Here is a 16,140-nt window from a genome sequence, read left to right as displayed (position 1 = left end):
ATAAATACCAAATATAGTTACAATAATTTTTTAATGTTGAGTTGAACAAAAAGTAAATGCAACTTGTAACCTGCAGAGAATAGCAACAAGTATTACACTTTAGCATATGATACATTGAAATAGCTTGTAGTATAGCATTTTAATACCACATAACATACCCATCCTTGATCCTATTCTTTTCCAATAATGTAACTATATGTGACATCCAATATATCTGTTTATTTGATGAAGGGGGAAATAATGTATTGAAACAATGAACAGTGTCAAAATGACCAATAGAGTGAGTTTTCTTTTTTATCATCAAGTCCTATTTATTCTATATTATGTGATTCTGGTTTACAGTATCCAAGCGGATTGGCAATTTTACATGTGTAACTGTATTAAACATTTCTAATTATTTAAGAATAGCATCATAATTTTGTGTATAATTTTGTGTATTATCACATAGTTGCTCTGAATTGCTTACCCAAATCTCATTATCAGAGTACCAAAGAAATCTTTTAATGATATCCGGCAGTAAAAAGTCTCTCAGAATATAGATGGCAAGAGTTCTGAGATCTCAGTTGTAAGACTATGACAATTATCTCTATAGTTGCCCGTCATTAAAAGTGTCAAAACCTCTTCACTAGATTGACAAAGAATAGAATGTTTCACCTCAATGTAAGGTCACTTGACGAAAACATGAAGTGCAAAGAATAGTATTGAATTTATGACATGTCACGGCCCTGTCCTGCCTAATTTCAATTCCACCTGGGCAAAAATAAACATTTCAAATCAATATTATACAGTAAATAAGGGTCATTTATGATCGGGAAAAATGAGCAAGAGGAATCCATTCTATTTTCCATTGAGGACCGGGCACATACACTGATGAATGCTCCAATTCAAAGCTCCGATGTTTGTCCATGCAGATGCTTTGCGCAACATTTTGTCGACTAATGAGCTTTAAAGGAAATGTACAAAGATGAAATGAGATGCAAAAGAGAAATGTGAACATTTCTGCCTACTCTCACTTTTGGGCCACCTCCTTAATGAATTACATTTACTTTTGTCATCTAAAATTGTGTTCATTGGCGCCTCAATTATGATTGGATTAAGTCACAAGTTAAAGGGGACATTGCGACTCTTTTAGGTCAAGTGCCACTATTGTACATTTCAATGTTTTATTTAGTTTTTTGTCTACATATAAAAGTGGTTCTTCATGCAAACGTGGCTATTATTTTAAACTCCATTATATACTAGGTGACAGGCCGTGTCTGAACTAGCTGTATTTTGAGGCTTGGTGTAAATGCTAGAATTTCCCATTGTATTCCGACGGAGAGTTTGCGTCATATCCACATACGTGTTCTGATTCCTGCTTTGTTGTTCCTTCTGTTTAATAGATAAATGAGATAAAAAAATATTATAAAAACTTTTGTCAAATGACAAAAAAAGAAACAATCCTAGAAACAATCTCTCTACAGTCTTTTGGTTCAGAACTTTCTTTCATTTGTACTTATATGATTTTACGAAATATCAATAATGCCTTTTTCTTATTTCTATCTATCATCATCATCAGCAGCTATTTATATAGCGCTACTAATTCCACAGCTCTGTGCTATCTATCTGATAGATTGTAATGTTTAACTTCCTTTAGTGAGCATGAATTGATTATATCATAGCAAAGTGGTATTGATAAATGTGTGACTGTGTATGTGCACCATATTCAGAGTTGAAGATGGGTCCAGGTCTGAATTAGTAGCAGATGCGTCTGCTTGACAACAGACACTTATATCCAACTTGTGAACATGTACAAAAACTTTTCATTTGTTTGCTACAAACACAATTGCTATGAAGCATAATTTAAATTTAAATATCCTAGCTAATACAGCAGGTAGGGGCCGGCTGGGCTTGGGGGCAGTGGGCTTCTGACCCCCTAGGGCTGGTCCCATAGTGGGCTACCTTGGGCTGGGTCACCTGCACTTTTTTTCCTTTAAAATGTTCCTAATAGGCTGCAGAGTAGAGTCTTGACCCCCGGCACGAACAACTTCCCGACATATATTTTTTTTTTTTTTTTTTTTTTAAATAATGTTTTTTAAAAATTTGCTACAACATGTTCGGCAAATCCTAATCCATGGCTTAGCGACTACTAAAGTCTCATTAGGCATCTGTGAATCATTAGCAAACCTCTAATTACAAGCAGTTCACTGGTTCAATTCTATTGTTTGTCATCATCATTTTATTTATTTATTTAGCGTCAAACAAATTCTGTAGTGCTTTACAATTGTGAAAAATTACAGTGCTAAAACAATACTAGGTAATACAGACAGAAAGAGATGCAAGAATGCCTGCACGCAAGCTTACCTTCCATGAGACAATGGGAGTTTGATACATGAGGTAAAGATCTAAATATTGCAAATGGTTCCAGCCATATTTCAAAGGTAATAAGTGCTTAGTGGGCTACATGGTTCAGTCATACAGCAGTGTTGGTCAATAGGTTGTTGTTTTGTGTGAACTATGTAAAGTGTGGTAATAGGCTACCCTAGGGAGGTTAAGAGGGCGTTGAGGAATTTTATAAGCTTTCCTGAATAGATGGGTTTTCAGAGAACACTTGAAGGTTGGAAGTCTTATTGTATGAGGGAAGGAAATCCATAAGGTGTGAGCAGCCTGAAAAAAGTCCTTTAGTTGGGAATGGGAGCAGGTAATGAGTGTAAATGAGAGACGCAGATTTTGTGCAGAACGGAGGGTTGGGAAATATTTTGAGACAAGTGAGGAGATGTATGTTGGTGCAGTTTGTTAATGGTCTTGTATGTTAGAAGTATTTTACATTGGATTCAGTGAAAAACAGGCAACCAATGTAGAGCCTTACAGTTTATCAGCAGTGGTAGAATGATTTGCAAGGAAAAGCAATCTAGCCGCTGAAAGTAAAATAGACTGTATGGGGGAGAGTCTGATTCAGGGAAGACTAGTATGAATGGGATTGCAGCAGTCAATGAGGGAGATAAAAATTTCATGAATTAAAAGTTTTTCCAGGGTCCTGTGTGAGATATGTGCATATTCTGGAAATGTTTTTTAGATGTATGTAACATGATTTAGATACAGATTCGATGTAGGGAACAAATCACATTTCTGAGAGTTATGAGAGTATCATCCGCTACTGACACCTTCCCCTGTCCACCCATTCTGACTATGAACGCAATTGCTGAAACAAGGCCTTACTGTACATTACCAACATTAGAACACCCCATCCCCTCGAAACAAAAACCACAAAAAAAAAAAAATTAAACACAAAACACGGAAGTTAAAAAGACCAATACATTGTATTTTTTTGGTTGTATATGTGGTGAGGGAGTCAACAAATGTCAATTGGAGAAAGTTATTCTCTATTCCCACCAAACTAATGCAATGCCTGCGCAGTCACAGCACTGCCGCCGGGTTACAGATAGATGTTAGCATGTACATTGTATGCTTTTAATATATATTTTTTTTTATTTCACTGCCAATTATATTTTCTTTGAATCTATATAATGTACAACATAAGTGGTTTCTGCCATTGAAATCGAACCACAACTTTTTTTTTATATCCTTAATAATGAAGTAATAATGGTTTGAAAATAAAATACTTACAGATGACTTGTATTTGAGAAACACCAAAGAAACCACACAGAGAATAACCAGGATAAAAGCAGTGATGATATATGGCACATGAGCGGATGAGTTTGATGGATTTTTGTCTTGTGTATTCCCAGTGGCATTGTCTGGAGAGAGAATAGTAAATATTACAATTAATTTTGCTTTTCCTTGTTTCTCGGTTGGCAAATAATTATTTGGCGAAGAAATTGTGCATGAAACTTGGATGGAAGCTGGAGTTTACAGGTCTATATGAAAAAACAACATTGCGTACAGTTCTATACAGTGGTGGAAGTGGAAATTTAGAAGTGGCGGTATGAAACATGTAATGGGAATGTAAGTGTATGGAATTTAATAGTTTTACAATAGTAGGAGACATGGCGGTGTGGCGTAACACTGTATGCACCCTCACTTCCACCACTGGTTCTATATGAAAAGACAAAAACAATGTCAAATATTCAAACAATTGCACATAGTGTTACCAGGCCTATAGCAACCAATCAGATTCTATAATTTTGCAGAATGTACTAAATAAATGACAGCTAGAATCTGATTGGTTGCTATAGACAATGCCTTCATTTTTCCAAACCCGCAGATTAGTAAATATATCCCCAGGTCTTAATTTGTCCTGGAACGCTCAGGATGCAGTTCCAGCACTTCTTTTGGTCCCTTATCTTTAATCCTTAAGGGTAATTTTTAATGTCTTCTAAACATGTCAGAGAATTAGAAATGAATTTTTTTTATGTGAGGTCCATTTTTTTTATATCCACAAATTAAACAATTTTGTTACGTAGAGATTAGCCCACCAAGTTTCACCCCTCACTCCATACTTCACCTAAAGCCCACCCACCCCAAAAAAAAACAAGTAATTGAGGCGGAACTAAAAAAAAATATATATTGCACTTCCTCATGGGAGAAGCAGGGTGGGTCGCTGGTGTTTATTGGTGTTTAAATACACTTAAATGAAACAAGACCTGATATTCCCTTACTTTGTGACTAATTTAAGACATAATTGAAGCTATAGAGCAATAAACTTGAAATTAAAGAAGAAGGCGGCCCTGAAATAGTAGGTTGGCCTTTTAACTCTTTTAGGGGTTTTCAAATAAAACTAGCTGGTAGTTAGTATTTTACCTTTCTATAGTATGTGCTATATGTCATAGCCAGGTAGATGCCTATGCTTCTTAGAGTATAGATCTACCTACTTCTGCTGTCCACCAACAATATCATTTAAAGCAGAGTTCCCAGTTAATTGGGTATTTTACAGTGACCTGCCCCTTCCCCTTGATGTTTCAGTATTATTGCACCTGCAAAAGTTATTCATTCACACATTAAAATGGCCACTGAGATGGATGTGTGAGAGAGGACAGCTGCAATCTTAGTGCTTTTTATTGTTTGCAGGGTCACAACCCAAAAAAAAAATGTGTCACACAGCCCTTGGCTTTTGGCTGGACCTGTGAGATGAACATCAGAGCCCCATGAATAAGGGCAGCTTGGTGCATCCCATAGGGCTCCAGTGAAGTGAACAGTGGGTAGAGTGAAGGTTCTGCACCATCTTCCTCAGTCTTGGACAATGCTTTCAATGTGATATTAGCTGTCGCGTCACTATTAAAAGCATAGAGACTTGTACAGTAGTCTAGTAATTAGTTTATCTTTTACAGTAGCTATGAAAAGTATTCACTACTTTTGACATTTTCTCATATTTTATTTGCTTGTGTCATGGAATCAATAAGTCTATTTGGGAATTCTGATCAGCACAATATACTTTATAATGTCAAATAATAAAAATCTAAAGCTTTTTATTAATGAATTACAAATAAAAAAAAGACATTATTTGATTAGATAAGCATTCACTGCTTGTTTGAATACTTGGCAGGAACAAATGTACATGCAATTAAAGCTATGAGTTTTTTTGGGCAAGTGTGCCAACTTTGTATGTTGTGCTATGGGGACGGTTTGTGAGCAACATTTTCAAATCATTCCACAGATTCTTGATGGGATTGAAGTCTGACAGCCACATCATCATCATTTATATAGCACCACTCATTCCGCAGCACTGTACAGAGAATTCATTCACATCAGTCCCTGCCCGATTGGAGCTTACAGTCTAAATTCCCTGACATACACATACAGATGACAGAAAGACTAGGGTAAATTTTGAAAGCGGAAAATTAACCTACTAGTATGTTTTTGGAGTGTGGGAGGAAACCCACACAAACACAGGGAGAACAAACAAACTCCACACAGATAAGGCCATGGTTGGGAATTGAACTCATGACCCCAGTGCTGTGAGGCAGAAGTGCTAACCACTTAGCCACCATGCTGCCATATGGTTTGGCTCTGCTGAATTATGAATAATTTTCTCTTGACTAGAGTAGGTTTCCCCTTTAAAATGTGTCTATATCTTGCTCCATCTATTTTTCCCTGTATTTGGAAAAAAACTGAAGCAGAGAAGCATCCCCAAAGCACTGTGCTCCCACCACCATGCATTAAAGTAAGGATAGTACTGGGATGATGTGCAGTGTGAGGCTTCTGACAAACGTAGCGCTTAGCATTGAGGCCAAAACAAGTTCACTCTTCATCTCATTAGAGGGGCATTTCCTATTGATGGACTTGACAGAGCAATATAGAGTTATACAGAAGGGATATTAAATGTCTTTGAGATCTTTTTATATCCTTCCCTTGATTGATGCTTTTATCTGTTTTTTGATCTCTGTCATGAAGCTCCTGTTTGGAAATAAACTGTTGTGGAACCACAGACAGTTATATTTATTTTGAAAGCAATTGAAACACTGTACACAGGTGGGCTCCAATCAGTTAATTGTGTGACCTCTGAAGACACCATGGTTTGGGGTGAATTAATTAGTATTTGTATGCAATCAGTTATCAATGAGTTGGATATAACTGTCAACCTTTTAAAAATAATTAGTAGCTTAGCAGCTCTTCCAACACACCAATGAGGTGTCGTTTTTGTTTTTATATTAAATGTCATCCAAATCCATCCAGTGGAAGGCCCAGAACAGGCTCCCTGGGTCAAAGTTCTGCCCAGTGTACACCAACAAGAGGTCTGACCAGGACCCTAACTCCCCTAAAACCTGGCCAGGATCCAACTGGACAACCTCGCGTTGGTTTCATGTCAATCGGTGCAGGGGTGTCCCAATCCATAACTAGCCAGACACACAGACCAATGATTTTTGTATATAAGATTAATTGAAAAAAAAGCTTTAGAGTTGCTATTTTTGATTTTGGGTGGATCAGGGTTAATCATTATCCAAATAAATGCAGTTTGATTCTATGATGTCAGAAAATAAAATGGAAGAAATGGCAATGAGGATGAATACTTTTTATACCCACTATATTTTTAGAGAAGTGATGTAAATTGTGTCACACGACTCATTTTAAAAGTGTTCGGTAATCGAATGTATAGCTGTCAGGGAAGGTAAAACACATTTGGATATGAAATGTGTATGTTATATGCGATAATATAATCCTTATTGTAAAAGAAAAATGATAGTAGAACCTCAGAGTTCTCAACCTGTTGCTTATGGTCATGGAATCTCGTATAAACAACATCCCAGTACGGTGTGACGAGATCAGGGGACAAGATAGGTTCTTCTTCCTTTTATTAGTACATCATATAGCATTGTAATGCTTTATTTTATTTGTAAACTGTATTGAGGTATTGGCATTTTGTAAGAAAGTGTGTGAACACAGAGGCGCATATTCAATTAAGACAGCAGACTGCAGTTACGCGCCACTGCATACTTCCTGTTACAGCAACATCGCAGTTTTCCCTTCGCTCCCCGTATGGTTGTAAAGGGAAATCCACAATGTTGCGGTACCATATTGGCACTTTATGCAGGAAATGCATACTCTAGGATTGTGATTTCTGTGCATTAATTTTAAGTGCAAGGCATAACAGGAAAGCAGCTGCAGGTCAACTAACTGCAAATTTCAATCTGTGGTATGAGACAACATTTTAATTAAAAATTAACTGTCTAGAACTCCACTGGGCATCTTAGGGTTACAGTGCATAAAGCACTTATAGCATCTGGCAAAGCATTATACAAATTTAGTGGTGCAAAGATGAATCATCCTTTACCATATTCTCGTCAAATGGACGAGTGCAAGTGTAGCACCATCCTAAAGAACTCTAAAGCTCTGAGTGCTAAAAGTGAAGCATTCTGGTAGTTCTGTAGCTAATCACTACTTAACAGAACTGAATTATCATCTTTATCCCATGTAGCAGTTGAGAGATGTTTGTGTGGAAGAGTGGTACCACATGCCTACTGCACAACTCCAGACATTGGTAGACTCAATGTCAGGGCTCAAACAAGCCTTTCTTCCGTACATGGTGAACCAAGGCTCCGATTAAGTCATTTCATTCTATTGTTTCCATGTTTTGTCGTCTACAGGTACATTCCCTTGTGCTAGACACAGTTAAACACGTAAAAGTTTTGAGGTTAGTAACCTTTGAAATGACATGACTTAACCCTGCAGCCTTACTTCAGTGAATATTGTTATAAACATGACACAGCTGTGAAAATATGCACATCAAGCTAAATTGTAAGATGCACTGGTGCTACTCCTTTAGGATCTCTCGTTATACAAAACAAGTATTATTTTCACTACAGTATAAGCTACGGAAGGAAGTCTTACAATCTTTATACAACTGCAGGAAGAAAATTAACATAGGTACAAAACAATTAATTATATTGCTAAAATATATGTTTGATGCAGGAACACAATAACATTTTAAAAGCTATTATATGTAAATATATAAAATTGTTAGCAACGGGAAGTGAAAATAATCATTACTAACCAAATGGCGCACGCACAACAATTAACGTTCCATTTCCAAAGACTTCTGCTCCGTTGCACAGATAAAGGTCAGTGTCTTCTTCTGTCAAGTTTCTCAAGATTACTCTGAAGTTTGAAACTGTCCCAGAACATGTCAAACGATCTTTATAGTTGCTTTTTACTGTCAAGTTGTTAGATTTGTTGATATACATAATTGTCATGAAACGTTTCCTTACATAAATGCCTAATATATCCACCTGTTTTGACACTTTGCAGCTGATGACGGCAGTTTCTCCAGAATTAACAAATATATGTTTAGGCTCTTGTGTTATTCCCTTTGGAACACCTAAAACAAAAATAAAAAATATAATCACATTGTCTTAATCTTGACACCACTGTAACAGAGAGCACAAATTAGAACTTTATGAATACAAATGTGTTGGTACTTAATTCCGCTGCCTAAAGTAACTGATACTTTACCAATATTTTATAGTAAAGTACTTTTGAAACTTTTCTTGGATGTCAGAAGAGTTGTCGTCATTTAGTGTGACAAGAGGTAAATATCAGCAGTAGTAAAGGTTAAGCCTCTTGGGACCACGTATTGTGCGTATCAGGGTCAATCATCTTCATGGTTCTTCATATCCATGTGGGAAATTCTGATTAATGAGCTATGAGATTTGTTATATAGTTTGTTACCTGATTATGTTTGTTTTATGTGCACTAAATTATTATGTTCCTTATCTTACCCCCTTCAGCTTTACTGTATAAGTGCTCTTACCAACCTCAGAGATAGCATATGTATGCCCAGACATTATTATGTAACATATTCAGTCAGGTCAGTCAGGCATAACTTTTTAGCTAATGTTGCAACCAAAGATAATGGAGGTGGGGGGCGGCCAGTGACACAGGAGATGAGAGTAGTGTTTTACAGCAAGGGATTAAAGTTCAGGGGGGTAACCCATCCTGTCCCACCCACAGGAGTTTTTGCTGTGAGATGTGCACTGTGACTTTAAGCTCCATGTTCGCCAGATAATATGACCTAGGATCAGGGGCAGGTTCCTAATAGGCTGCTGAGTTGAGTCTAGCCCCCCGGGCTAAAATATGCCAGCCCTCACCTGCCTAGGTCGCTTTTTTTTTGGTAGCTGAAGATATGATCTCTGTGGTGTTTACATGTACATTCCATGTTTCATTGGCTTCTGGTAACCCAGAGACGAGAATACCAAACTAACACTAACAGGTTAAAGTGAAGGATGCTACTCACCACTCCCCAGTTGACCTGGTATAGTTTGCTGTGTGTATCCCATTTTTTAAAAAAACAAACTGACTGACTTACAGGAGTCTGTCCATACAGTGGCTAAGTAAGGATTAAAGGGGGGGACAGAGTACCCAACCCTCTGGACCAGTCCCCTCTATATAACATCCACAAGTAACATTGAGAATCATGGTTTTCCCACACTCTCTCCCAGGGGGCCATAGCAAGGAGGATAGGAGAGTACAAAATTGATAGCACTTGGAAGGTAAGAGTTTGGTTTGCAGTTGCTGGAATTGTTTAAATAAGGACTGGCTGGGGATTACAGTTCTCGCTGGCCTAAACAACCAAAAAGAGATTGAAGAATTTCCTGTCCAATGGAGCTACAATCAGTACCGGTACACAGGTCTTTATACTGGTATGTGCTCACCGAAAATCGTGTGACACCTGGACTGGAATGCTTGTACAGCAGGCAGTAGAAGGTATGAGCAACCTTGGGAGAAGTGACTCCAAGCTTCAGTCACTGGTAAAACTTAGGGATGAGCGCACTCGGATTTATGAAATCCGAGCCCACCCGAACGTTGCGGATCCGAGTCGGATCCGAGACAGATCCGGGTATTGGCGCCAAATTCAAAAGTGAAACTGAGGCTCTGACTCATAATCCCGTTGTCGGATCTCGCGATACTCGGATCCTATAAATTCCCCGCTAGTCGCCGCCATCTTCACTCGGGCATTGATCAGGGTAGAGGGAGGGTGTGTTAGGTGGTCCTCTGTGCTGTTTAGTTCTGTGCTGTTTAGTTCTGTGCTGTTTAGTTCTGTGCTGTTTAGTTCTGTGCTGTTTAGTTCTGTGCTGTGCTGTGCTGTGCTGTGCTGTGCTGTGTTCTGCAGTATCAGTCCAGTGGTGCTGTGTGCTGTGCTCTGTCCTTCTGAGGTCAGTGGTGCTGCTGGGTCCTGTGCTGTGTCCTGTTCAGTCCAGTGGTGCTGTGTCCTGTGCTCTGTGCTTCTAAGGGCATAGTTATTTCCCCATTATTCCCAAGTTTTTAAAAAATAAAAAAAAAGTAAAAAAAAATAAAAAATTAGAAATTAAAAAAAAAAAATATATAATTATAACCAAATGTGCAAAACCAATCCAGCAGTATAAGTCCATTGGTACTGCAATATTACCAAGTTCACACATTCTGCAGTATCAGTCCAGTGGTGCTGTGTCCTGTGCTCTGTCCTGCTGAGTTCCGTAGTGCTGCTGGGTCCTGTGCCGTGTCCTGTTCAGTCCAGTGGTGCTGTGTCCTGTGCTCTGTGCTTCTAAGGGCATAGTTATTTCCCCATTATTCCCAAGTTTTTAAAAAATAAAAAAAAAGTAAAAAAAAATAAAAAATTTAAAAAAAAAAAAAAATATATAATAATTATAACCAAATGTGCAAAACCAATCCAGCAGTATAAGTCCATTGGTACTGCAATATTACCAAGTTCACACATTCTGCAGTATCAGTCCAGTGGTGCTGTGTCCTGTGCTCTGTCCTGCTGAGTTCTGTAGTGCTGCTGGGTCCTGTGCCGTGTCCTGTTCAGTCCAGTGGTGCTGTGTCCTGTGCTCTGTGCTTCTAAGGGCATAGTTTTTTCCCCACTATTCCCAAGTTTTTTAAAAATTGAAAAAAAGTAAAAAAAAATAAAAAATGTAAAAAAAAAAAAAATATATAATAATTATAACCAAATTTGCAAAACCAATCCAGCAGTATAAGTCCATTGGTACTGCAATATTACCAAGTTCACACATTCTGCAGTATCTTGTGCTACATATAATGGAGACCAAAAATTTGGAGGATAAAGTAGGGAAAGATCAAGACCCACTTCCTCCTAATGCTGAAGCTGCTGCCACTAGTCATGACATAGACGATGAAATGCCATCAACGTCGTCTTCCAAGCCCGATGCCCAATCTCGTAGTACCGGGCATGTAAAATCCAAAAAGCCCAAGTTAAGAAAAAGTAGCAAAAAGAGAAACTTAAAATCATCTGAGGAGAAACGTAAAGTTGCCAATATGCCATTTACGACACGGAGTGGCAAGGAACGGCTTAGGCCCTGGCCCGTGTTCATGACTAGTGGTTCAGCTTCACCCACGGATCTTAGCCCTCCTCCTCCTCCCCCCCCCTACAAAAAATTGAAGAGAGTTATGCTGTCAGCAACAAAACAGCAAACAACTCTGCCTTCTAAAGAGAAATTATCACAAATCCCCAAGGCGAGTCCAAGGGTGTTGGTGGTTGTCAAGCCTGACCTTCCCATCACTGTACGGGAAGAGGTGGCTCGGGAGGAGGCTATTGATGATGTAGCTGGCGCTGTGGAGGAACTTGATGATGAGGATGGTGATGTGGTTATTGTAAATGAGGCACCAGGGGGGGAAACAGCTGATGTCCATGGGATGAAAAAGCCCATCGTCATGCCTGGTCAGAAGACCAAAAAATGCACCTCTTCGGTCTGGAGTTATTTTTATCCAAATCCAGACAACCAATGTATGGCCATATGTAGCTTATGTAAAGCTCAAATAAGCAGGGGTAAGGATCTTGCCCACCTAGGAACATCCTCCCTTATACGTCACCTGAATAACCTTCATAGTTCAGTGGTTAGTTCAGGAACTGGGGCTAGGACCCTCATCGGTACAGGGACACCTAAATCCCATGGTCCAGTTGGATACACACCAGCAACACCCTCCTCGTCAACTTCCTCCACAATCTCCATCAGATTCAGTCCTGCAGCCCAAGTCAGCAGCCAGACTGAGTCCTCCTCAATACGGGATTTATCCGAGGAATCCTGCAGCGGTACGCCTACTACTGCCACTGCTGCTGTTGCTGCTGTTAGTCGGTCATCTTCCCAGAGGGGAAGTCGTAAGACCGCTAAGTCTTTCACCAAACAATTGACCGTCCAACAGTCGTTTGCCATGACCACCAAATACGATAGTAGTCACCCTATTGCAAAGCGTATAACTGCGGCTGTAACTGCAATGTTGGTGTTAGACGTGCGCCCGGTGTCCGCCATCAGTGGAGTGGGATTTAGAGGGTTGATGGAGGTATTGTGTCCCCGGTACCAAATCCCCTCGAGATTCCACTTCACTAGGCAGGCGATACCAAAAATGTACAGAGAAGTACGATCAAGTGTCCTCAGTGCTCTTAAAAATGCGGTTGTACCCACTGTCCACTTAACCACGGACATGTGGACAAGTGGTTCTGGGCAAACGAAGGACTATATGACTGTGACAGCCCACTGGGTAGATGCATCCCCTTCCGCAGCAACAGCAACAGCTGCATCAGTAGCAGCATCTACAAAATGGCTGCTCATGCAAAGGCAGGCAACATTGTGCATTACAGGCTTTAATAAGAGGCACAACGCTGACAACATATTAGAGAAAAACAGGGAAATTATCTCCCAGTGGCTTACCCCACTTAGACTCTCATGGGGATTTGTGGTGTCAGACAATGCCAGTAACATTGTGCGGGCATTAAATATGGGCAATTTCCAGCACGTCCCATGTTTTGCCCACACCATTAATTTGGTGGTGCAGCATTACCTCAAGAGTGACAGGGGTGTGCAGGAGATGCTTGCGGTGGCGCGCAAAATTGCTGGACACTTTCGGCATTCAGCCAGTGCCTACCGCAGACTAGAGGCACATCAAAAAAGCATGAACCTGCCCTGCCATCACCTCAAACAAGAGGTTGTGACGCGCTGGAACTCCACCCTCTATATGCTGCAGAGGATGGAGGAGCAGCAAAAGGCCATTCAGGCCTACACAGCCACCTACGACATAGGCAAAGGAGTGGGGATGCGCCTCAGTCAAGCGCAGTGGAGACTGATTTCCGTGTTGTGCAAGGTTCTGCAGCCATTTGAACTTGCCACACGAGAAGTCAGTTCCGACACTGCCAGCTTGAGTCAGGTCATTCCCCTGATCAGGCTGTTGCAGAAGCAGCTGGAGAAAGTGAGGGAGGAGCTGGTAAGCCATTGCGATTACACCAAGCATGTAGCTCTTGTGGATGTAGCCCTTCGTACGCTTTGCCAGGATCCGAGGGTGGTCACTCTTTTAAAGTCAGAGGAATACATTCTGGCCACCGTGCTCGATCCTCGGTTTAAAGCGTATGTTGTGTCTCTGTTTCCGGCGGACACAAGTCTACAGCGGTGCAAAGACCTGCTTGTCAGGAGATTGTCCTCTGAAGAGGACCGTGACATGCCAACAGCTCCACCCTCATTTTCTTCCACATCTATGGCTGCGAGGAAAAAGCTCAGTTTTCCCAAAAGAGGCACTGGCGGGGATGCTGATAACATCTGGTCCGGACTGAAGGACCTGCCAACCATTGCAGACATGTCTACTCTCGCTTCATTGGATGCTGTCACAATAGAAAAAATTGTGGATGATTACTTTGCTGACACCATCCAAGTAGACATGTCAGACAGTCCATATTGTTACTGGCAGGAAAAAAAGGCAGTTTGGAAGCCCCTGTACAAACTGGCTCTATTTTACCTGAGTTGTCCCCCCTCCAGTGTGTACTCGGAAAGAGTTTTTAGTGCAGCGGGGAACCTGGTCAGTGAGCGGCGAAGGAGGTTGCTTCCTCATAACGTTGAAAAAATGATGTTTATAAAAATGAATAATCAATTCCTCAATGAAGTACAGCACTGCCCTCCAGATACTACAGAGGGACCTGTGGTTGTGGAGTCCAGCGGGGACGAATTGATAATGTGTGATGAGGAGGAAGTACACACTGTAGGGGGAGAGGAATCAGAGGTTGAGGATGAGGACGACATCTTGCCTCAGTAGAGCCTGTTTAGTCTGTACAGGGAGAGATGAATAGCTTTTTTGGTGTGGGGGCCCAAACAAACCAATCATTTCAGCCAAAGTTGTTTGGTAGGCCCTGTCGCTGAAATGATTGGTTTGTTAAAGTGTGCATGTCCTATTTAAACAACATAAGGGTGGGTGTGAGGGCCCAAGGACAATTCCATCTTGGACCTTTTTTTTTTGCATTATATGACCAATCAACAGTCGTTTGCCATGTTCAAAAAGTAAAACCAAATTTAAAAAAATACAAGAAATTAAACCAAAAGTAAAATGCCGTGTCATAATTTAAAACAAGAGGTATTGACGTGCTCTAAAACTACTGTATTGTTGTTTATATTTTATAAACACTACACTTGAAAGCTTGAGTCTTTCAATAGAAAAGTAACTGTCCATTGCATGAATATTTGCAACAGGGACAATTTTAGGGTTAAGAAAGTCAACTAATAACACTTCGACGCTGTCTGTCTTTATAAACACTACACTTGGAAGTTGGAGGAGGTATTGTGGCCCCGGCACCAAATTTACTACCGGGGCCACTCAACTGTGCAGTCCATATTTAGGTGTATCAGATATTAAAAACGGTGACAGTTGATGCCCAATTTTTTAATTATATTGTGGCCTCGGTACCAAATTGTGTACCGGGGCCACCACACTACGCAGTCCAGATACTTGTTTGGTGGAGTTCAGACCAGTTGAGGGTTTTATTATTATATTGTGTGGACCACTCTATCTATACCACACTACAACTCTATACCACTCTATTTCATACTTTAATTCTATTTCATACTTTAATTCTATTTCATACTTTAATTCTATTTCATACTTTAATTCTATTTCATACTTTAATTCTATTACTAATTACCATAAAGAGGAACAAAATAAACCAATTTTACCAAAAGTATAATATGACTTAGACTTACAAACACTACACTTGAAAGATCGTGCCTTTAAATGAAAAAGTCAGTCTTCATTGCACGACTAAGTGCAACAGGGACAGTTTTTTGGGTTTACAAAGTCAAACAATAACACTTTGACCCTGTCTGTCTGGGATCTCAATGACGAATTGTCTGTACCATGTTTGGAGGAGGTATTGTGGCCCCGGTATCAAATTGGGTACCGGGGCCACCCCACTATGCAGTCCAGATACTTGTTTGGTGGAATTCTGACCAGTTGAGGGTTTTATTATTATATTGTGTGGACCACTCTATCTATACCACACTACAACTCTATACCACTCTATTTCATACTTTAATTCTATTTCATACTTTAATTCTATTTCATACTTTAATTCTATTTCATACTTTAATTCTATTTCATACTTTAATTCTATTACTAATTACCATAAAGAGGAACAAAATAAACCAATTTTACCAAAAGTATAATATGACTTAGACTTACAAACACTACACTTGAAAGATCGTGCCTTTAAATGAAAAAGTCAGTCTTCATTGCACGACTATGTGCAACAGGGACAGTTTTTTGGGTTTACAAAGTCAAACAATAATACTTTGACCCTGTCTGTCTGGGATCTCAATGACGAATTGTCTGTACCATGTTTGGAGGAAGTATTGTGGCCCCGGTATCAAATTGGGTACCGGGGCCACCCCACTATGCAGTCCAGATACTTGTTTGGTGGAATTCTGACACGTGGAGGGTTTTTTAATTATATTGTGGCCT

General features: G+C 39.8%; 1 protein-coding gene across 1 annotated transcript in view; it reads right to left on the bottom strand.

The window, feature by feature from the left end:
• Window positions 1-285: 285 nt before the first annotated feature.
• The window catches only part of LOC142095024 (uncharacterized), a 28,549-nt gene continuing 12,694 nt past the window's right edge, over window positions 286-16,140 (bottom strand). The window contains exons 2-4 of the mRNA XM_075177731.1: window positions 8,429-8,752; window positions 3,607-3,737; window positions 286-1,371 (exon numbers count right to left, since the gene is read on the bottom strand). Of these exons, the coding sequence (XP_075033832.1) occupies window positions 1,222-1,371; window positions 3,607-3,737; window positions 8,429-8,752 (605 nt within the window). The 3' untranslated portion in view covers window positions 286-1,221. The remainder of the gene's footprint in view (window positions 1,372-3,606; window positions 3,738-8,428; window positions 8,753-16,140) is intronic.

This window comes from Mixophyes fleayi, chromosome 6 (genome assembly GCF_038048845.1).
Source record: "Mixophyes fleayi isolate aMixFle1 chromosome 6, aMixFle1.hap1, whole genome shotgun sequence".
Taxonomy (NCBI): domain Eukaryota; kingdom Metazoa; phylum Chordata; class Amphibia; order Anura; family Limnodynastidae; genus Mixophyes; species Mixophyes fleayi.
The sequence above is the reverse complement of the archived record's forward strand: the minus strand, read 5'-3'. Positions and strand labels throughout refer to the sequence as shown.